Source organism: Myiozetetes cayanensis, unplaced genomic scaffold (assembly GCF_022539395.1).
Source record: "Myiozetetes cayanensis isolate MyiCay16 unplaced genomic scaffold, myiCay2020 scf1, whole genome shotgun sequence".
Lineage (NCBI taxonomy): Eukaryota > Metazoa > Chordata > Aves > Passeriformes > Tyrannidae > Myiozetetes > Myiozetetes cayanensis.
The window spans coordinates 101,773,441-101,797,358 of NW_026086604.1; the positions used below are offsets into that span (position 1 = coordinate 101,773,441).

Genomic DNA, 23,918 nt, shown 5'->3' on the forward strand with positions numbered 1-23,918 from the left:
GCATACCCCCTTCAGAATGTGAGAAAGGTCTCATGTTGACCTATTTTTTACACTGCTACATGTATTGTTTGTCTGCTTATGAAATTCTTACCAAGATCAGTTCCAGATGCAAGTTTATATTTTTCAGTTCTTTGCCTCGCCAGTCGGCACTTTGTACGCATTTTCTGGCTTCTCTGGATGAGATGCTAAACATTTGCAAATGATTATGTGTACAATTCAGTTTGGCCTTTTGAAATTGGAGTAGGTAGCTGCCATCCTCTGTTTAATGTGTTTAAGTGATTTGGTTTTGTTCACAAACAACTGCAAGAGAAGCTTAAAACTGAATGTTTTGGGCAGAGATATTTCAGATGGAATTCCAGTTAAAATGTGAGTGAGAGGCTTAGAAAAACAGGAGCAGAAAATTGCACACTAGTGCTCTTGTATACTGTGTTAACGAAGAAGTGGAAATTTGGAAATGAAAGAGGATTTTTTTTTGTGTCAAGGTGCTGAGTAAGATTTGTGAATTTTGTGAATTACTTTCTTTAATGTTTCTGCTTGAACAGTTGGGACTTCCTTGTAAATGGAGTGCTTCAGCATTACTTGGTTCAAGCACAGGTATTATCTGTCAGTAAGAACATGCTTGTGATGAAGGATTAGTCACACTGGAACAAACAGAAGTAAATAAGCATTTGAAGCAGGAGTAACAGCTAAAGGGGATATAGCAATGACTTACACAACTCTTGGAATCATACTTTACCGTTTATTTGGTTTCATTTTGTTTTTCTTTTCTTTGCTATTAAGCCTCTCTTTATAATCTGTTACTTAATGAAGACTTAATTCCATTTAGAGCTTTGTTTACCTTGAAACTGGAGTTTTATTTAAACTCAGTTTCTTAATTTGTTAATTATCAAAACTAAATGTTCGGAAGGATTGGTGATATGAAGAAGTCTACTTTTTATATGGAGCTTTGGGAGGTAGAGGGGGAAATGTTGTTCTTCCTCATTTCCATGTGAAAAGTGCCATCAAAACAAAAAGGCAATCAAAAGATATTTCTATTTTCTATTTAAAAAAAATTAATTTTTTTAAAATACTGTTACTAGACAGTTTAAATCACAGTACTACATATAAAAATTCTTAGACCTTTTTTATCTGTAACTCATGAAGTATTTACAGAAGAGGTGAGCTTTATCTGTGTGTTCATGGTGCAGACACAAGCATCAGGAATAGAAGTCTTTTGTTCAAGGTCATGCTCCAGGCTAGTAGCAGGTTGGATCAGGTCTACTGAATCCTACTCCAGTGACTGACCAAAGTATGCAGTGGTGGTCATGGTTTATGGAGCATCCCTAGGCTGCATGTCACGAGTGCATCACGTAATTTGTCTACATCTTTACCTGGTGCAGCTTGGGTATAGTTGATTTGCCTGTTTGATACCCAAATTATAACCCCTTCACTTGTGGATAAAAGTAGACCATAGGATAGTTGGAATGGCCAGCAGTTTGGATTGGGACTGTGGGCTGTAAGTTAAACCACTCTGAACTAACCTTTAGGCTAACTGCTTTTATTTAGGAAGATTTGCTATACTTGCAAATTTGTACTGCACAAAAACACTTCATAAAAATGACATTTATATTAAAAAGTTATAGACTGTCTGAGGCTGGAAAATTAAACAGAATAGGGCTTTCTCAAGTTTATCATTGGGCATTTTGTTTCAGATACTCAGAGTATTAGGTACTGAAAATATTGCTGTTGTGTTACACATGGTCATACTTTACAAATAAGTAACTTTTTTTTTTAAATAATGAGTAATATAATCCACTTGTCTTGCAAGTAGTGTATGGGCCATAAAAAGTTAGATGCTGCCCTCTATAACATGAAGCCAGCAAAGCTGATTATTTGTAGAAAAAGCTGATTTCTGTTTCAACTGAAAATAGATATCAGGCATCCTGTAGTCGGCCTGTTATTTTGCAATTGCCAATACTTATGCAAGGGTTGTGTAGCAATAAGCATCTTGGCAACAGGAAAGGAGATTTGGCTTGTAAAGAAATGGGTTTTTGTGCCATGTTTGTTATTCAATGACTTGTGATGTACATCAGCCGAGTAAGACCTAAGTAGCTTACAAGTGGAAACTGCAGGGTTAGGTTAGTGGAGAGTTTTGGAGCATCTAGCAGAGTTTCCAGTTTAGGTGCTTTACTTTACAAAATAGCTCCTCTCTAGTGAAAAGGGATTTGTTTTAATAATTGACCCGGAAGGTCAAGCATTAGGTGAGTCAGTGGATGTGTGCTTCATGTAGCAATTGGTGTTCGTCAGCCTTTTGTGACACTCTGCTGAAAACAGGCCTGACAGAAATGAGCTAAAAGATAGTTGTTGTTTGTTTAAAGATAGAAAACAGTCAGATTCCTTAAGATTTAAATATACCTCACTGTTTATGTTTCCAGGGCAAGTGTTATTTTGCAGTTTTGTTGAATAAGGTATTAGAGGACTTAGCTGCAAAGTTGCTGAAGTTTGGAAGTACACCAACATTAACATTGTTAATTTAATCACATAGATATAAATTTATTTGTATAATTTATTATTCATTAAAGATTCTGCTTTTATGGATTATGGATATGAATTATTTAGTTTATCTATGTGGTTGTGGACCTGCATATTTTTATTCTAGTGTTTGTACATACTGCTGGACTACACTTATCAGTGAAATGTCTCATACCTCAGTAGGGTGTTTAGTAAAATGGGGGACAAAGGGCGATGAGAAACCTTCCACATGTAAAGAATTGTAAATATGTCTTCTATTTGCTCAATACAACAAGACTTCTGTGGTGGTTATGAGACTTTGCCACTGTGTATGGCAAGATCAGTTCAAACATGAACTGCAAGGGGCTGATGCCCTTTTCCCCTGTCTCTTGGGCATTCTTGCAGAAAATTCTGAGAAAAACCTGCTAAACGAGGAAAATCAAATCTGTGAAAGTTGTACTTTGTCTTTATGTGATAGTTTTCCATGTATGTAGGGTTTTCTCTTCCATATTGAATGTGGAAGGACTTTAATGAGAGCAGATTTACTGTGCAAGGAATTGTACAAATCAGTAAGAAATTTGTAGCCTAAAATGGGGAGGACATAACAGATTTGTTGTGTGCATGTTTTATAACAACTGGATAGTGTGGTAAAGTTGAAAGGATCTTCTAAGCAGATTGTCTGGTTGATGTGGTGTCTTTGGTGAGGCATTTCTCATCTTGGTTACTTTGGTTTTCATTTTGATAAAATTTGTTACCATTCTTTGCATGCAAAACCAGTCTGAATTTAAACAGCATGGAAAGTAGAAGTTCTGAAAGGGAATTCCATTCATAAGTCATTTATTAAACAAAACCATAACTTAGATTATTGGTGAAGATTTTTACAAATTACCAGATGTTTCTGTCATGCCAAATTTTGGGGTTTGGGCCAAAAATTCTAGGAAGTCAAATATGTGTGTCTGATACTTATTGTATGCATTCTGTTATCCACTTTTTATCAATCCATATAATATTGTATCAAAATACTTAAAATTAGTAACTGCCAAGCCATTAGTTCAAAAGCTTATTTCTCGTGTGATCAAATTTGGAAGGGCCTTACAAAGGCAAAAGAGAAACAGTTTGGCACTTGTACGGTTTGATTTCTCCCTCCATAGGAGATATACTGTGCAGTGTTGGGGTTTTGAGAAATAGCTGTTTCTTTCTGTGGCTCTTTGGAGAGGGAAACAAAATATTAGGACTCAGCCATCTCTGTGTTTGGAAAGACATTGGAGGATCTGTTTATAACAGAGGGGAATAATGAAGCACATGTGGAAATACACGGGAAGATGATAGAAATTATCACTTAGATCATCACTTCTGCTTGGTGGGACCATCAGTGAAAATTTGCAGTGAAAATACCTCAGAAAGGTCTGGGGCCCTCTTATGCTGAGTTTTGGTGAATCTTGGGTATCAAGAAAATTCCAGAATACTAGAACAATATGAATCCTGACTGCAGCACTTGTATGTAGGCAAGAGAGAGATGACCAGAAACCTCAGCCTCCTATTCCAAATGCTGTGGAAAAATTCACCATAGATTTATTTGACGGGAAATTGAGAGAGAGGAATATGACAGTTGTTGTGGTTTTCTGGAAAATAAGTCATTGGACAATATCATTCTTAGAGATTAAACAAGGGGCTGGATTTACCAGGCAAAATTATGTATTTCTGCTTAGGCATTTGACTTTTAACATTTGATGTTTTCATTTTGAAAGTTATCAGTATATGTGCAGTATATCAGTGCATTTTAAGGGAATAAAGTTATAGAGGACACAAAAACAAGTGTAATGGTTTACCCCTATGAAGACATGGCAACAACATGGCAATAACTTGATAAATTGGGGTGTGTTCAAACTATGTTAATTTTACAGAATAATTTTGCAGGGATAGATACACAGGACTAAAGAATGCTACCAAAAGAGCTGTAGTCTGGACTGTGTACTTCCAGAATAGGGTGTGATGGTGAAATGGGCAGGATACTGAAGGATTCTTGTTTGATGCTGTGTCAAAAAGGCTGTTACAGTGGCCTGAAACGGCTTTGAAAACATGCTGAAAAAATAATGTGCAGAGAAAAGGAGATTTAAAGAACTGAACGTAAAAAGATTGTTAAAATAAGAATTAAAGATGACATGATAAGTGGCTTTTAAACTCGATGAGGAGAAAATATTAACTGCTAAATTACTCTTTAATTTGGTGAAGAAAAGTAGAAAACAGCATAGAGCTGGAAGTCAGACATTCACCTTGGAAATGAGGGAAACATTTTGACAGAGTGATTAACCAGTGGAACAAACTACCAGAGAAGGTGATGATTTTCCACATCTTGAAGGCTTTCAAAAAAAGAATTGATCCTTTTCTGTAAGTGAGGCTTTAGCCAAACACAAGTTTACCATAAGGGAGTTGAGGAACTGTGAGCTCGTACAACCCTTTGTGCCTTTGGCATGAGGCTCATTCTGCAGGTACTGTTAATGTTGAAAGATCTCCAAGGCCAAACTCATGAGGCACATGTCCAGAGCCGTGTGTGCCGAGGGATAAAAAGTCTTCAAGAGCCCCAGCTGTTGGTAAGTGAATTTTCCTTCTTGGGCTCGATACAGGGTAACTAATTGAATAGCCTGGGATACTAGAAACCAGAATAGATAATCCTAAACGTTACTGTGGATCTATTAACTTAATTTCCACTTTCCTTGTATTAATCCATGCCAAAGACTGAAGTGGAATTTAATGATGCTGCTGGCTGCATTAGCTTCGCTCTATGTAGGTTTGGTCATAAAGACAGAAGTGCTGTACACCCAGCAGCTGCCCTCAGTAGTTTTTTCCACTTTTTAAAATTACAAGTGCCTGCTGATGTTCTTTCACCTTAAGAGCCAGACAGTGTCAGTGTCTGACACCAACAGATGAGTGACAATGTCAGTGTTTCCATCTCAGTTTGTTGGCCGCATTTGAAGTCTCTTAAAGACTTTGAAGTCTTTTAAAGACTTTAAATGATTTTAAACCTTGGAGTCTTGTGTCGTGTTGGCTAGTTTTCCTGACTGGTAAGTATTTGCTAGTAATTCTGTGGGACTGCAAGGAGACAAGCTAGTAGTGTGTTTAGTATTATAGAGGGTAAAAAAATAGAGAAGTGTGGAAAAATTGTTTTCAAGCACGTTAGCCAGATGACTCTTTGGAATTGTAAAAGCATTTTCTGGAATCTCTTGCCTATCATAGCATTTAATTGAAGGGCAATGATTGTGCTTTTGCTTGCTTATAGTGCATCCTAATGTTGTTGTCTGTTTTGATGGGGACAGCTTGAGCTGCCGTGCAGGAAAGTTTTTCTTTGGAACAAAAAAACTCCCACCACACCTAGAAGCATCACAAATATTTACACTTATTAAAATACTTTTTCTCTTAACACAGAATAGCCACTTTCAGTTTTCGACTTTTTGAGAAGTCACTTCATACAGAATGAAACAAAAATAAATACATCTGGTCTGCGTTTGATTTTAATTTACCTTTTTTTTTTTTTTTAAACAGAAATCATGCATCCATGTTAATCTCTCAACAGCAATAAACAATGAAACATGAAGACAGACTGCCAGACAACTCAGAGTAGCGGGGGTGTATAAAATACCCTTTCTTCAACATTTTGCAGTTTCTTCTGTTGTTTCTTATTTCCGAGATACATCACTTCTAAAGCATGTCACGTTCTTCATTTAGGCAAGAGTTATGGTGTCGTGAGTTCTTTCTTTGTTACAAATAACACAGAAATCTGTCTTTTGTGCTTCTGTAAATCGGAGTTAATCCTCAGATTCCACTCGTACAGTGGTTCTATGAGGAAGCTTCTACAAGCCAAGAAACCTTTTCTGCTCTCTACATCTTCCGACATTTCCCTCCTGGTGAAAGGGAGAAAGGTGATTTCAGAAGAGGTTCCTTTTGGATCATTGATATTGATGCTGCTCTTGAAAGAGAGAGAACACTTTTCAGTGCTTATCTGCCCATCAGTCTTTCTGAGCACATTAAGTGTTTATTTTGTGCATTAAATGCTGCTGAGTTTAAGTCTTAAAGTACCTCAGAAAGGACAGGCCTCAGAAAGGATGTTCAAATGACAAAATAGATGCTATAAAAATAAATGTTATCGAGAGGGTTTTACAAGTTGTTTCATAGCTTCTAGGAACATCTGTCCTTCTGTTTGCTTGGCTATTAGGTTTTTGAGAAAGTGTTTTACTGTGTGGTAAAAAAGAGAAAGAATTTTCATGTGTCAACAAAATATTGGAAAACTATTATGTGAAGTGATTGTAGTACATATCCAGAAGGTTGTTATGTTTAAGAAGTATTTTCATTACATTTTTTTACTCTTACCGCAGCTAAAAATCACAGTGCTTAAGATGTAGGCATCCATTTTGAGCTCTAGCTTCAGATTTTCACTTGAAAAGCAGTAACCAGAATTTTATGTTATTAGATTCAGCATCTCTTACCAATTGTTTGCTCCTCGGTGTTAATTCTCACTATAATATGAAATTGTTCTTATTACTGTTCATTGTTTTGATGACTGAAAAAGTTAATTGGCAAGCAGTAGCAGTTTATAAATTAATTACAGTCGTGTCTTTCATGTATTTCAAAGCTTTCATTCTCTGTAATAGAAAATTGTTTTGGAATAGGATCTATATTTTATGCTTAGGTTAACGATTTCTTTTTTGCTGAGAACATCCTGTGAACCCGTGTCGTTGTTTGGAAATGGCTTTAGCAAAATCCATTTTGACAGTGAAAAATTTCTTTCTGAAAACTGTTAAGAGTTGACAGGCCTGAGGAATTGGTTCCATGATCAGAATAGTAAAGCTAAATTTTCAACTGTAGTTGTTTCTTTTAGAGTAAATTCAAAAAAACCAAAAAACATAATGATGGTGTTAGACTTGGTAGTTACTGTGAAACCCCTTTAGAAATTTGGGTCATTGTTCTTTGTATTAGTACTTAGATTCTAGAACTTGGATTTATTTATGTATTGTTTTCTAATTATTACTCTTCACCAGCCTCTGAAATCTTCATCTGTATTGGTGTAAGTTATTTCTTTAATTGTAGCACAATTAAAGGCATATAAGCTAGTTTCTCTGAATTAAAAAGAAGAAAAAATATTTTGTTATCATTCATACATGTTTGGGTAATACTGAGAGGGAAAAGAAAATAGATTTTCAGAAACAGCACCTGCTGGGTTCTAATATGTTGGTGTTGCCTGTCTTTAGATGATAGCTATGATATTATTCTTTAAGTCTCAATAACCAAAATAATTTGGTAAAACACTTGTTGCATTTAACTTGCTTCTTGTGTAACTTGTGTCTTTCCATAGAACTACATAGCTGTGAATTCATATATTAGTCTGAATTTATAATTAAACATTTTAATTGTTGTTGTTTTCCTTTCTTCCTAGAATATTTTCTTTCTTGGACATAGTTACTTTGTGTCGCTGTGCACAAGTTTCCAAGGTAGGTATTTCTGTTGAGTTTTTTTTTGTTGTTGTTCTTTTAATTACGTGCAAATAATGGGATTTATTGCAATCTACTTCCTGAAAAAAAAAAATATTTTTTCTCAGTCTGTTTATGAAAGGAAATAACAGCAGCCCCAGTTTTGCATTCAGATGTGGACTTAGTTGCTATGTACAGGACTTAAAGGCTATGGAAAAGATATCCAGTTGTGTATGCTCTGTATCTGGAGAGAGGATTAAATCCAGTTTGGCATGATGGCATTTGCTTTTTATAAAGCCTGTGGCTGTATAACACTATTTTTCAGGTGCATTTTCTGCTTAAAATTCCATGTAGTTTGGTTAATGTGCACCATGTGTCTGAGAACTACATCCATCATTTTCTTGCCAAGTACAAAAGGTGTTAAGTATATGGACTACTAGTAGGGAAAAAAGGCACACACAAGATATTAGAGAAAGCATGCTAAGAAAGCTTTTATGTTTAGCTTGTCTTCATTTTTTTTCTTGAAATAAAATGAATAATATTCTGTTTCTACATCCACTGCTGTACAATGAACTGTATTATTATACAACATGAATGAACTTTATTTCATGCTTTAGTCCCTTCTCTTAATGACAGTTGGGTTTGGTTTTGGTTTTACTTGTTTTTTTGTTTACTTGTTTGTTTTAAAGTATAATTAAGCGTGTAACTGCTTAATTTCTACACCTGTGTCACCCTGGCCTCCAGCTTCAGTAAGTTTTGTGAGTCAGGTAACATCAGGTTTCAGCTAAAGCCTGCAAAACTGCATAAGAAAACCAAAGGGATTGAACAAATAGTATTTTTCTCTCACAACTACCTGTCGGCTGGATGTGGTGTTCTTTTTTTTTCTAATTTTCTGCATAACATTTGTGTTTCTCTGGCTTTTTTATTTTGTTTTACTTTGAACAACTGCTGTTGCGACAGTGAAGGACAAATTAACACATGTAAAGGAAAGGCCTGGTCCTAATAGTGGAAAGTCAGCAGATTTCTGAAAGGTCTCTGTTTTTTCAGAATAGTAACTAATGAGGTTGAGGAACTGTGGTTTTATTGAAAGGAATCTCATCTGCAGCTACTTTTTTCCATACAGATCTAGCAAATGTAACTTATTAGATGAATGTACAAAAGCTTTTTTAAAAACGGAGCGTTAAATCTTTTTGCGTGTGCACTTGACATTTAATATCTTGCTTTTCTGCATGTTTTATAGCCACAAGTTAGCCTTTGAAGTATAATCCATTTAGAGGATTTGAGATTAATTTCCACAAATTCTGTTTTTAACTAGTTGATACTGTATGACTACTAATATCTATAATTTTTTTTTAAAAAACGCTGCCTGGAATTGTCTCGTTTGTAATATCTGAATTGCTGAGAGAGAACTGAAGGGAGTGGGCAGTGGAGGTAATAAATAAACTGTATTTGTTTCCTGTAGGCATGGAATGTTTTAGCTCTGGATGGAAGCAATTGGCAGAGAATAGACCTCTTTAACTTTCAGACGGATATAGAGGTTAGTGTCTTTGGGTATTCTTCTTTCTTATGGAGATGTTTGAGAGCACAGCCCACTTTGAGTATCCCACGGAGTGTGCTTGCGTTCACACATTTTAAAGACTAAGTTCAAGATAGTAATACTGTGAAGGAACAAATGGAAAAGAACTGTGTATTTGCCTTTTCTTTTCTTCTGATGAGTTTCAATTTTGTTTGCAAGCTATGTATCAGATAATTTTCACATATGATACCCATACAGAGCTCTAGAAATTCAAACCTGCTCATTTCCAGAAGGGAAAAGTGTAAACGGTGCCTCTGAATGGAGTGAGATCCTTGCAATCACTTCTACAATCTATGATAGGTTGTTGCTGGTCTCAAGTCTCTGTGAGGGGGCCATCTAGTGCTGAAAGCTCTCTGGACACTTGGCTATGGGATTTGGAGATTGAAGCACTAAAATGCTTCAACAACTTTTCTTACCACGGAGTTGCCTGGCACTGATGTGGTGTGTGTTTGATTACCATTTTATGACCACTTGCTTTATAAGGTTTGAACCTTGCATGAAATGCAGATACATGTGGATTAAAAGTCCTTTCTAGTATATAATGAAAGGATTAGGGCAGACTTGTCTTCCATATGAAAAACATGTCTATATTAATGCTATCATAGATGTGCATAACAAAATAAAATATGACATCTGAAAATGAAGACAAAAATCCATGGGGAACAACAATTCTGTAATTAAATCAGAACTGGTTTATTGCTGTTTGATGATACAAATTAAATTTAGACTTTAATAATAGATTTGCTTCTGAATTTTATGTTTTAGCTTAGTTGTGTGAATAAAATCCAGATGTATTTCATTTGCTAACCGTGGTACAAACTGTTCCTAAAGCTTTACAGTAATATAGAGGGTAAATTTTTTTCAATGCTCTTTTAAAAGTTTATTGCCAACTCCTCTGCTCTACTCTTGTTTAACAAGAGGATCTTACAGAGGTAGGAGAAAGATTTTGGCATCTGCCTCAATCTAAATGTGTCAAAGGAGACTTGGAGCTTTAATATCATCTTTTCAGTTGCTTTTAAAAAAGCTTGTGCTTCTTATTTGCTAAGAAATAAAGTAAAACCCAACAGGTCTGCAGTCCCTCTGTTTTGTATGTTTGAATTATTTTTCTAGTATTTAGAAAAACAGTTTTTGTATTTTTAAGTTTTGATATGTTTATCTTATGTTTTATCTAGTGGTGTTGCCCTTTGAAGTCCTGTATTTGCAGCATGGGATTCAAAAGAGAAGGAATGAAATTAAGTTATGGTCCTCTTTTGCTATAAGAAGCTATTTTGGTTTGGAGCAATTCAGTTACTTCAGGATATTATATTTAAGTATATTTGTAATATAAACCCCTTAAATTTACTCCTACAAGTGTGTTTAACCAGCAGTTATTACACAAAGTAGTTCTTAAACGAGATACAGTGTCACATTTGATGTCTAAGAACTCTGGTTTTTCTTCAGCTGCTATAATAACATATATTTTTGTCTATAGATTTAGGACAGGTTAAAGCTGCTGATTGTATTTGACAACTTTTGCTCAGTTGGATGTTGTACTGTTTGGTGATTTTTCAATTAGCGCTTATTCTGAAAATATTGAATAATGAAAAATTAGGTTTTGTGAAATTTTCCATATTTAAGACCTCATGTGGTAGAGAATAAAGTGAGAAGGGGTTGGCAAAACCTTTTAAAAAAATGTTTCTTTCTATCAAAGATGTATGAAGATCTTGAAGTTAAATGTGCCTTAGGATTTCTTGGTATGTGGAACCAAATGCAAGCTGAGGTGAACTGAAGAACTAGTTTTTTGAGTGACAGAATTATTCAGTTAAATGCATTTAAATGGACAAAGTTGTCTTCTTTAGTATGCTGGTTGTTGGGGGTTTCTACATGCTTAAAGAAATAAATGGGTTTGGGAAAACTTATCTCATTATTTATTTCTGTTTTCTTTGAATAATTCATTAGGGTTTGGATTTTTTTTTTGCAATGGAAGTTGAACTTGCATTATGTGTTGTTTATTGAAGAATTTATCCTTACAGTAAAGGTATTTGGCCTCGGCCAAGAAATAATTCTGATTAATCAGAAAACTTTAAAAAAAATACATAATTTTCAGTTTGTTTGTTTTGGTATAAGTTCTTCTGAGAGATAAGATAAGCAATGTTACTTATGGACTAAGAAATAAGCTCTGATAAGAAAGTATTTTCACACAGTGATAGCAGGGACTCAAGTATCAGAGAGCCCTGTATAGCAGGAACTGTGAAACAAGAACTTAACCAGGGTAAGTGACAACACATCTGACAAAACTTGAAGGTCATTTCAGTAGTTTTGTTGGGTAGGGTCAGCTGTGACAAAAAGTTGAGCCATGTGCTATCCAATGAAAAAAAGGAAGAGACATCTAAAGATTGAATTGAGTAGCACCTCAGTGAGGGTGGAGATTCTCAACAGGTAACTGTTTTTTCTTGAAGTAGCAAAAGAAATTCAAAGAGATGCGGTTTCTGGTGGGGTATAGGTGAGTCTGGTCTTAATTCCCAGCATTTTTAGTTTGGTTAGAATGTTATGTCAGAGCAGAACTCAACAAAGTCTTCCTTTCATTTGGTTTAAGGGTCGTGTTGTGGAAAATATATCCAAAAGGTGTGGAGGGTTCCTGAGACAACTTAGTCTGAGAGGATGTCTTGGTGTTGGAGACTCCTCTTTAAAGTAAGTAAAATCCTCAGTCACTTATTTCCTAATGTCTGGACCAAAAGCAATTACTGTTACATTTGTTTGAATTTCTGAGTACTAACTGATGACCAAAATGGGATATTTAAGTACTAAGTACCTTAATAATGGCTAAATGAGGTGTCATTTTGAGATCAAAATATAGCTACTGTTATTTTCTGGAAATGAACTAAGAAATGAGAGCTGTGCTTTTCAGAAATGTGTCTTTTTCTTTCAATAGGCTTATGTTGATATTGCTCCATTTTCAGGACTATACTGTGGTATCCTACAATAGTCAGAGAATCAAGATTAGCGGTCATTTTATAGTTTATCATCTAATCTGGACAAGAGGTGACCGTAGCAATGGGACAGAGAATGAAGACTGTAGACTCAATATAATTGAGTGCCTACAAAATTGGAAAAGACCTGGGATACTCTTCTTGCTCTAATATAAGAATAGGCAGGCAACAGGAACAACTTGGGGGACTCTACGTAGTGACAGTAGCCCTTCTTTTTACACAGTATATAAACTGAACTGTGCAGTTTATTCCCACAAGGTTGTTTGAATCTGTATGAGCTTTTTCTAATGCAACCTGTTTAGCCAGGTTCCTTTGGACATTTCTCTGAGTATTTAAGCATGAAGATCCTATTTCCAGCTGAAGGGTCCCTAAGCCACAGATGCTTTAGGGCTCAAAGAATGTTTGGAGGAAGGTTTGGGATGTAAAATATAAGCACGAAGATTTTGTTAAGCAGTGAGCATTAAGCTAGTGACCTTTAGCTATTGCTGAAATTTATAATAAGTCTGATTCATTGATTTTTGTGTCTAGAGTCGTGCAGCAACTGGTTAAGCAGTGATTGCTTTAGTGACCCAAATGGGCATCCTGGCTTCAAACCCAAAGATTTCCCCAGAGCTTTCCCTGCCTCTGGGCCATCTCCCTAACTGCTCCCTGGTGTCTCCACCTTCAGGCAGTCTTGCCTCCTCATAGGAAAGTGCATATTGTTGCCTCTCCCAGATTACTGGCAACTGCTATCAAAGAAGAGTTAGTCTCAACCAGAGTTAACTTTCTGCAGTGCTCTTTCAAGTTCCCAGAGCATTCAGAGACAGTCCCTGTGTCCTCAGTAGGGAACGCAGTGGCAGAAGTGGAAGAGAGGGGGTGGCAGGACCTGAGAGAGGTAGCAAGTACCATGGTGAGGAGCTAGCAGGGAAGGCACTGAGAAAGATGTAGGAGGAAAGAGTGAGGATGGTAGATGACAGTTTTCTGCCCAATAACTCCGTTTTCACACTTAGTTTAGGCTCTCAGCTGTGGTTTTTGGGACATTAAGGGCTAGGAGACTGCAGCGAGAGTTGTGAATAGGACCAAAAATCCTATGATTGATTCTATTTTGGAGATGAGATATTTGAAAATAGTTATTTATTTAGTAAGCAGATGCATAGAATAAGTATTCATCAGTTCAGTGCATAGCATGTGTACATTGCAGGGATGATACAGCTGATCATGCCAGCAGGTAACAGGACAGGCTGCCAGAGTGTGACCAGTGTTCTCGTGTGCATCCTTAAAAACCAACTGGTGCAGAGAGTGGTGTCTAAGACACTTTGCAAAAGAAGATTCTTCACCTCTGACATATAAGCAGACTGTATTGAAATTAACAAATGAACAATCAGTGCATGATTTTTAAGACTTTCAAAACATTAGCATGAGAAGGGTGGCGTTAATTTTCAAATACTTGTTCGAAAGTGACTTTTCCTATAAGGCTATTTGTGTTGAGTTGTTTCCAGATCCATTAGTTTTGTGGGTGATTCTGTTTATCCTTCTACATCAACTTTCGTGTAAAATAGCCAATTGCTGATGTAGGTATTGGCTATGTAACAACTGAATGTTTGTGACAGCTTTTTAGGGACAGGCCCTGTGCTTGAATCTCAGGGGCATTTTGCTGCTCTTCTAGAGTGCAACATCTTTCCCAGGGATTTGAAGAGTATCTTCATTGTAAATCTCCCTCCACTACATGAATTTCTGAATAGCTGTTTTGAGAATTAAAGTGGAAACTCTTGCAGTCTTAACTGCTTGCTGGGTTTTTCTCCATTGTTTTCAGTCCTCTCTGGAGAGCCAGGAAGTTGTTACCAGCTGAGTGTGTAGTCAGATCTGTTAACCGGGGCAAGCCTCCAGACAAAACTGTTTTTATGTGTTTCCTCCGCCCCTGCCAACAAAATCCATGCAGTTGAAGGAAACATGGGCATAAAAACAGACCTCTGAAATGCAACACAGCTGTAAATATTACTCTGCAGAGATGAAAAGAAAGTTTATGTATTTTCTTCAGGGTAATTAGTACATACAGACTCTCAGTGGTACAACAGCTCCAGTCATCCTTAAGTTCATACCCAGTACTGCACACTGGTGCATTTTAATTTTGAAAATAATAAATAAGCAATTTGCAGCCCACAGGGCTTTCCAGTGGTAGTCTGATATTTCTGCATTGTACCAGGTATGTCCCTTTTCATTTGCTGTGGGAACAAGCTCCTTAATAAGACATACAAAGACTTCAGTAATTACATGGGCAAAAACTCTCCCCAGAAGCTTAATATTTAACTAATGTGATATTTAAACCTTTCTGTTTATGCCCTTTGTGTTTTTAGTTACAGCATTTGAAGCAAGGCAGTTCTGGCTTGTATTTGACAGAAATAGCCACCTCGCCCAAGTGGTGTTTGAGAGAGGAACAACACTTACCTAAGGGAGAAACTTTTGCAGTAGGAAAAGGAAAAAGCAATCACTAGGATAGGTGTATTTGAGGAATACTTTGTAATTAGTCTGTGACTTAAAGATTAATCTTTTTGACCGAGGTGGAGGGAGGTGCAGGACAGGAGCGCTCTCTGGTGACTGTGTCACCACTTGTGACATTATGTTAATTCAGCTTTTTGTTGCTGTTTTAGGACCTTTGCACAGAACTGCAGAAACATCGAACACTTAAACTTAAATGGGTGCACAAAAATCACTGACAGGTAAGTCAAAGAGGTTTTTTGATGGATGGGAAAATTCGGAAAAAGAAGTAGCTGAAGGTATTTTTAGTGTGTCTGCTGTTTTGCAGCACGTGTTACAGTCTTAGCAGATTCTGTTCCAAGCTTAAACATCTGGATCTGACATCTTGCGTAGCCATCACAAACAGCTCTTTGAAAGGCTTGAGGTAAGAAGTTTTCAGTGTTTTGTGTTAAACAAAAGTGTTTAAAGAGCTGTTCAGCATTTAATAAAGTTTAAAAAATTGGTGCTGAACCTTACTACTGTGAATCAGCACTGACTGTATTATATATCCAGGACTTCTTGGGTGTAGACTGTGGTGTTTGTGTGTGGTCTTTTCTTATGACTTTTCTGTGGAGGCCTGGCACGGTCCACTGGCTATCATTAATTTCTAACAGTGTATTTAATTTGGGTTTCCCACTGTTATGACTATTTGAAGGCTGGATTTAACTTTATGTATTTTTTTAATTCTCCCAGTGAGGGTTGCAGAAATCTGGAACATTTGAATCTTTCCTGGTGTGATCAGATTACGAAGGATGGTATTGAAGCACTGGTGAAAGGGTGTAGTGGACTAAAAGCTCTATTTCTTAGAGGTTGCACACAGGTACATAATTGCTTGGGTGATCCTTTAGGAATAAAATTTTATTTTGGGTTTTTGAAATCTCCATGAATTAAAAAATACTGTTTCTGTTTTATTTTTTTGTTCAGTATGTAAGATGTGTACATTCTTTGGGCTGCTTTGCTGTGCTTTTAATTTCTTGTTTCTTTTCCTATGTCTGATTTAATTACTAAATACAGTTAGAAGATGAAGCACTGAAACACATTCAGAATCACTGTCATGAACTTGTAATCCTGAATTTGCAGTCCTGTACAGTAAGTATTTGAAACTTTGAAAGATACATTCTCTAAGAGTCAGAAACCAGTTAAATCAGTCAAATAGTACATTTCCGCAGTTTATAGAATTTTGTGTGGAATAGAGGTCGTAAATGAGCTGGGTGTTTCTACAGCTGTGTGTGGACTTGGATTGGGTTTTTTTCCCCCTCATTACTTCTGTAACTGTGGGAAGCTCTAGAGTAAGAATTAACTGCATTCATTCAATTATCATGAACTGTGTAGCATCTTGGTTTATTCATAATTCTAAGGCTTCTAATTGAGCAAAAGTCATGTTCTGGGCTAGCATAATTGAGGGTAAAATGTAATGGCATCATAACTGAAGATGGTTCAGAGGCCTTAAAGTAGCAGAAGGGCATGCTTTTTCAATATTAGTGCAAAAACACATTCATTTGTAATGAAATGACTAGGAATCATTCATGTACTTTTAATTTTATTTAGAGAACACAAATGAGATTTGCTCTCGTTTATATTTGCTTTTTTGTTATTTCTCATGTGATTTTTAAGAAATAGGAAAGACTTTCTTTTAGATTTTAGATATATTTACGTCATTCTTTGTCTGCAAATAAGCCTTAGAAAATACTGAAATAAATTAGAATTTCAGTGTTTCAATCATGCAAATTTGAATAATGAATTTAGATTTTTGTTCGTTTGTTTTTTGAAAATTTTCTGGCTTTATTGCTAGAAGGTGTCATAAAAATCTGCTAAAACTTTCAAATCTGTGTTATGGATTATTCCCAAATGAATGTGGCATGGGAACATCTTTTGTTAAGATTGGATGAAAACTTTCTGACCTAAGAGATTTCTTTGAAGTGTTGATCGTTGTTGAGTGTTGGGGATTATTAAAAATTACATTAAAAATTGCAGAAATGAAGAACAATATGAATACAAAGCTTGAGCTTCCGTGCACCCGGGTGTTTAGTGAAAGGGAATTTTTCAGATTTTTTCAGTCTGAATTTAGGTGCCCACTGAATTTGGGTACCTAAAGATAATGAGAATGAAAGGAAGTTCCTTCTTCTGGTCAGAACCACACTTAAATAAAGTCAGTATGTAATTTCCTCTCCTTTCACTCTACCTTCTGCTGTCCTCCTTCTCAAGAGTTCTTTTTCTGTTGTGTTTTACATGAGACTAATGAAGAATGAATAGCCCAACCTTTTCTGATTATTTTTGTGGAAGGGTCTCAAGAGATCTGATTATAATCAGTTACTGTATCTCCTGCTTAAAAGGGGCATTGGCATAGAAGTGTACCAGAGTTTTCCCTTGGCCAGGATGTCTTTTGTCGTGTAGTACAAGCAAAAAAACCTCCTGAGTGAAAGTATTTTTACCTTTGAATTTTTTGAGTTGGTAGTCCTACCTAGTGCTTAAAAGCTTTATTTCACTGGAAATGTGTCCTGTTTGCTATGGCTTAGAAGCAGTTTTTCACAAACAGCCAGGCTCCTTATGACCAAAGGTTAGCACTGATTTTTACACAGTGGGTCTCCTTGTGCTTTATACGATCCACACTGTAATTCTAGTGGTTGTGTTTTATGGACCTTGTAAAATGCCAGGCCAGCACCAGCAGCTATGGAACGAACTGATATTACCTCTGGAAACTGCACTTTTTAAAGGTACCATCTTTAGAGAAAGATTTTAGAAACTGGGGACTTGCAGGCATTTTTTTAGCACTTTCCTGAGAGTGATGTAGGCATTGAAACCACAAGCAATTTAAGAATGGAAAGTTTTCATATAAAAGTTGAGGGCTTTGTACATCTCCAACAGCAGCATAAAATTTACCTAGTACTTACCTCCAGAATAGTTCCTTTTCCCAATAATAGTGCCATGACTATCTCTCAAAGGAAATGAAACAGTTCCAGAAAATAAGGTGGTTTTGGAGAAACAAAATCAGAAATACTTAATTGATGTTGGATTTTATTTAAAAAAGAACAAAACAAAACAAAACTTTCCTTCTTACTTTTAGATAATGCTAATCCTTCTGTATCTACAAAAGGAATACGAGGTTTTTTAGTTTTCTGTCTATAAAAATTTAATTTGACAGAACAAGTTGTAAATCTAAACTTCTGATATTAAAAAGTGCTGGGTTGGGGGAGGGAGCATAAGGTAGTCTCTCTTTGTGCTGAGCTACTGCTATTTCTCATCTTGTTTTCATCTGTGAAAGGTGATGTTTGTGGTAATAGCCTCAGAAATATGCCACAGTTGTATTAGCGTAATTATATGAGTGGCTTATAAAAGGAATGTGTATTTTCCATTAAAAATACAGTAGATGTGTTTGTTACTATTGTAGGAGTAATATTAAGCCAGGAAATAAAACAACCTGTTTCGCCATGAAGGATTAGTCATACAGCAGAAAAGTTAAAGTCATGGCATTAGGATTGTGAAGAGGAGAGAAAACTTGTTACAGAATAGAAGATTTGTAGACAAAATAATATTTGCACACTCCCCCCAGTAATCTAGTTCCTGTTGCTGTTTTGTGTGCATCTGCAATGGGGCCATTTCTTACACTCTCAGAGAGAGAACATTTTTATTCATATTCCAGATGTACAGTTACTCTTTTCAGAATATCTAGTACAAAGCAATTTTGAGAAATGAAAAACCTTGTTTGAGTTAAATCTTTCATCTAAAGGCAACTGCATAGGGTAGGGCAAACCCTACCCTGTGAAGAATGCAGGTTTAATTGTTTACCTGTAACTCTTGCTTCAAAAATTATCTGAAGGTGAAAGATTTTTGCCCTTGGGTCCTCCTGCACTAGTGCAAAGTAGGTAGTTATCTCTCCTGCTGTCAGGCTTTAAGCTCTCTTTCGCACTCTTCCTGAATTTACACAGTCACTGGAATGGAAGATCTGGACTCCACAAACGTATAGGAAGCAAACACAATTAAAAAAAAAGAGATGTGAAAAGTTATAAAACAATAGGAAAGTGAAAAAGGAAGACAGCAACAAACAACTCTCCCTCTGTGCTTCAGACTGCCTTTGAGTAGGATTTGGGGTCTTGGAAAAATCCATAGATAAGTAGGAGTTGTGTGTGTTGATTATCTTCAGTATTACTGTACGTGGTTTCACGACGGTATTTTTTGGTTGAAAGTCTGGGTTGCCTTGGTTTAGGTACAGCATGACAACAGCAGTTCAGTAATGTGTGTTGATTACCAGTAAAAGCTGTGCTGTTATTGCTGTGTAATCTTAGCTGATCACTTGATGGGGAAGTAACTTCACCCTTCTTCTGTGTTGCAGCAAATTTCAGATGAAGGCATTGTAAAAATCTGTAGAGGATGCCACAGACTCCAGTCACTCTGTGTTTCAGGCTGTAGCAACCTTACAGATGCTTCTCTCACAGCACTTGGTCTAAACTGTCCAAGGCTGAAGTGAGTATGTCGTGATCGTGTTGTAAGTATGTCATGTTGTTACTGGCCTCAGCTCGGAAATTCACTTCTGAAGATAATGAGCTGATGTCCACAGGCTTGATTTAGCTCTGTGTTGTTTGCATTACCTTTGCAGTCCAAACATTATGTTAGAAGTACCAGCTTAGAATATAATCTCTCAAGGGCTGGTCCTCTGTAGCTAACATATTAATGTAGTTCACTGTGTATTGGAAAAACAAGAGTTAATATATGACAAATAAAACATGCTGAACCTAGCAGTTCAATTCTGTGCTTCTAGCTAAATATTTTAGGTACTAATTACAAGCCAGAAGAAAAGAAGATATAAAGCCCATTATTTTTTTAAAAGGTAAAAATATCTGTAGATGTGTTGTGTCTTGTGATGTTTGTACTCTGATGTGGCTTTCTGCAGCTGTTTGTCTTAAAAAAAAAAAGCTTAATCATATCTGAGTATTTTACTTACAGATTTTATACAAATGTGTTCTAATGTGCTCTGTAATACATCTTGGGTGTTCTTGAACTCTGATATGGGGTGTGCTAATGTCTTTGCAAACACTGAGGACTGATATTTATGAGATATGTTTTGAGCGATTGGGGCTTATCAGTTAAAAATAATATAAACTTTTACATTGGTGTAATTTGTGCTAACATATTTGTTATGGTGGAGTTCTCAGCGGTGCAGACAGCTTTGACTTTTATAAGGAGGCTGTCATGCAAGAGCTCTCTGGGTGTAGAGACATTTAATACTTCTCACAAGGTCTCATTTTAGTGTAAATTAAATCAAAGGATAAGATTTTTGGATCACGTTAAATTGTCATTTATGACAGGAACATACAGGAGTGGGAACTTGTTATGCTTCAATCTCAGGTGGAGGAAAAGTATAGACTGTTGAAATTAGGGGAAGCTGCATTCAAATGCCAGTGTGCAGTATGGTGACACACTGTGTTCCTTTAGCTGATAGAGTGAAAAAGAGCTTTTGTTACTGTAGGAAACCTGTCCTTAAGACAATTCCAGAGTGACAGTCCCCTTCATGAAACTGTTCATACTTATGGAGCTTTTGTGTGCCAGTGGTAGGGGCTTAGGAGTCTTCTGACACACCGAATTGTGTTGCTTGGAAAGCTCTGCTGTTATTACTGGTCTTTTTCCACTATTTCTCTTGTTCTCTCAATTCATGGCTCAGCTTGGAAATAAAAGGAGCTCTAAAGTGCTATTAGCCCTGCAGTTCTTTCCAAGGGCAATACAACTGCAGCAGGAATTGTTTTGACTTTGGTAGGTAAACTGTTAGCCCCTGTCTGTGCCACGAGGGGGAAGGCGTCTGCCACTCTTCTCCTGTAATGAGGAACAGTATAAGGAAAAAAATGACCCTTTGCAGTGTTTACTGCTGAGGATTAGTGCATGTTGAAAGGACAGATGATACAGCTGGCTACATGTAGAGTTTTGGGATTGTGTATGCAAAGTACCTGATAAAAATTATGCTGCAAATCAAAGGGAAGTGTAATGCCACACTGTCTCATATCTTCTGAATATTTTGTGGTTGAGTATGAAAGAAAACTGCTGCCTCCATTGGACATGCTGGCCCTGCTATAAACCTTTCCGTATTTTCTGTGCTGTGCTACTCTCACTTCATTTCAGGGTCTTGAACGTCCTGCTATGGCTGCTTTCCACGATACTGCTGTGTCCTGCAGCTCTTAGCACTCACAAATTTCTCTCCTTGGAGAGAAACCTTTCAGCTGACCCTTCAGCTGTATTTCTTATCTGACATCAAGATATAGGTGTCTTCTCATCCCTCTCTCTATCTACTCTTTTAGGTGCTCGATACCTTCTCTTTTTTTGTTAGCGCTTTTTAGTGTTAAAATACTGGGAGGTGTTTTGGTGAGACTTATCAAGAAAAGCAGCGGTGAACAATTAATGTCTTTGGGTGGGGCTGGGAAAATTAGGATCATATTCCTTTTAACACCACCTGCTGCTAATTCAACAGGAATAGGGAGGTGCTGTGTTCAGAGACACTCCAGGTGTGCCCAAAAGACATCTGTAGACAATAAATTCAGCTGTGAGGTCTGACCGAACATTGCTTTGTAAGGGTGGGAAATCTGCTCTTGGATATCCTTTTGCCTCATCAGCTGCTGTGATTAGGAACTTTGTCATAAATCACTAGATGGGAAACACATGTCAGCTGTACCAGGAAAAACGAAGAGCTCTCTGTATTTAAGTACAATCACTAAAACAAAAGCAAAAATTAGAATTTTGCTGATGTTCGTGATGCCCAGTGCCTTCCCACCTGTTTTTTTCATACTGGGGCCTTATTGATACAGCATGTGTATATACAACTCACTCCCCATTCCGCTCCCCAGACTAGCTGCATACCCAGTTTTGGGAAAGCTAGAGCTGTTGTCCTTTGCTTTCTTATTCCTCTGTTTCTGTATTTTCAACCAGATGGGCAGTAAGTAGCATCTTCGCTATTTTGCATGTTGTGATTGTCACTCTCCCCCACTTCACTTTGAAGTCAGACCTGTAATAAGGTGGGGTTCGTAGCAAGTAATTGATGAAAGGAGTTAGAAGGGTAACAAATGTGACCTCAGTCATCTGTGTGGTGGTGAGTTTTTTTCCTTCCTATTTGATATCCTTGGTAATTTTCAGGGTAGCTGAGAGTATTTTATGATAGGCTGCTGACTACCCTTGGTGGAAGGACACAGAGTTCCCAAATGTGAGCCTGAAAAGAAAGTGCAGAGATGTTAGAACCATCCATTTGGGAAGAGTTATCTATCTTGTACCTCTCTGCTGGCTGTTTTTGAGTTTCTATCATACTTCCTTGTTGAAGACTAGAACTCTGGAAGTGTTTCGAGAGTGTGTCCCCTGGGGCTCCTCAACTCTCGACTTGGCTGCTCTCTTGCTTTTGGCTTGGAGGAGGCTGATCCAGCAAAGTCATAGTCAGAGCCCCATATCCTGTACTTTGGTGGGGTCGTATTTAGTTCATGCACACAGCGTGGCTTTTCCCTTTGCACTTTGTCTCCAGGGAGCATTCTAATGACCTCCTAAACCAGTGGAAGGATCTGGAAGCCTCTAAGTGTTGCCACAGCAAGAAGTTCTTTTGTCCATCTTTCCCTGCCTCCTCCCCACCAGCCCCAGTATAGCAGTAGTGTTTGCTGTGGTGAGTAAGTTGCACTTAGTTTGTGCTGCTCATTACACGGCGCTGTGGTTTCCCCTTATTCATCTTGATGCTTCCTCCACCTGCAAAGAAAAGTTTTCATTAACAAAAAAAAAAAAGAAAAGAAAAATTAAACAAAGATAACAAAACATTAGCGGGATAGAGCCTGTTGTGCATGCTAGTGATGCTGTTTGGGGGAGCTGACTTATTTTTTTTGGTCAGTGCTGCTCACCAGTGCCTCTCGGAAGAGTGTTAGGATTGTCTTTCCAAAGCAATGTGCTTGTTTTCTTTAAGGTTGTGTTGGCATAGTTTGTTGTTTTTACTGCGGGCTTGGAGATTTTAAGCTCCTTGCTTTCTGGTAACTTGCTTCACTGTGCTTCATGCTGAGGCTCTGAGGGAATTTCTAGTAAGCAGTTCCTCAATTTTGGGGCTTCCCAGCAGGCTGTGTTTAGATAACAGGTTTTAGATGCAGGCTTCATCTGCATTTTTCTTATCTCGGGATTTATTCTTATAAATATATCTTTCCTCAGATAACACATGAGAAAACTTGGGCATTATGCTCTTACTGAATGAAACGAGAGGTAGAAATGCCTATGGCTGTGTATGATTTTTTTTCCACTAAATGTTGAGAAGATTTGAGGATTGAGTTTAATCTGCTCTGTGACTATTAGAATCTTCTGATAAGATGGATAAAAAGTCTGCTTTGTAATTGCTAATCGCTGTGAAAAATAGACATATACATATTTACATTTGCTATTGAGAGCTTTTACTTGCAGGAGACAGATTTGTATCTCAAATGCATTTGCTTTTTCTCTGTGTTAATTTTTTTTTTTTTTTTTAACATTTAAAACTTTTCCAGGATTTTGGAAGCTGCAAGATGTTCACATCTTACAGATGCTGGCTTTACCCTTCTAGCACGGGTAAGGGTCATTTCAGAAGGTTAGAGCTTGCCTTGTTTGCATTGCTGCTGAGCAGCTGTGAATCGATGTACTCCTGCTGGGAAGGAATAGGAGAAGAGGAGAGCTATAGCAGAAAGAACCCAGTAGAAGAGGGGACTGAAAAGTTATTTTATTTCTGGGTTATACTAAGATCTGCAACTTGATCTGATTTGCCATCTATCATTGCATTTTTCACTTTTTTCCCTCTATTTTTTCAGTTTGTTTCAATTGAATTTATTATCCTGATTGTAATTCTAAACTTGTGTTATGTATTCTAGCCAAATTTCCCCTATAAAGATGACACATACCCCTGTGATATTTACATCAAAAAAATCAGCATATAATAGATTATTCTGAGCATACCCTTGA

At 37.0% G+C, this 23,918-nt stretch overlaps 1 protein-coding gene across 3 annotated transcripts in view; it reads left to right on the plus strand.

Annotated features, from left to right (window-relative positions):
- The window catches only part of FBXL2 (F-box and leucine rich repeat protein 2), a 51,839-nt gene that overhangs the window by 20,235 nt on the left and 7,686 nt on the right, over positions 1-23,918 (plus strand). For 2 of the 3 annotated variants that reach the window (XM_050332061.1, XM_050332071.1), the window contains exons 3-11: positions 7,919-7,973; positions 9,415-9,489; positions 12,104-12,198; positions 15,125-15,193; positions 15,280-15,375; positions 15,684-15,810; positions 16,005-16,079; positions 19,321-19,451; positions 23,471-23,531. In XM_050332061.1, the coding sequence (XP_050188018.1) occupies positions 7,919-7,973; positions 9,415-9,489; positions 12,104-12,198; positions 15,125-15,193; positions 15,280-15,375; positions 15,684-15,810; positions 16,005-16,079; positions 19,321-19,451; positions 23,471-23,531 (784 nt within the window). Of the gene's footprint in view, positions 1-7,918; positions 7,974-9,414; positions 9,490-12,103; positions 12,199-15,124; positions 15,194-15,260; positions 15,376-15,683; positions 15,811-16,004; positions 16,080-19,320; positions 19,452-23,470; positions 23,532-23,918 lie in introns of those variants that run through there. The other variant, XM_050332078.1, reaches the window with a different exon arrangement.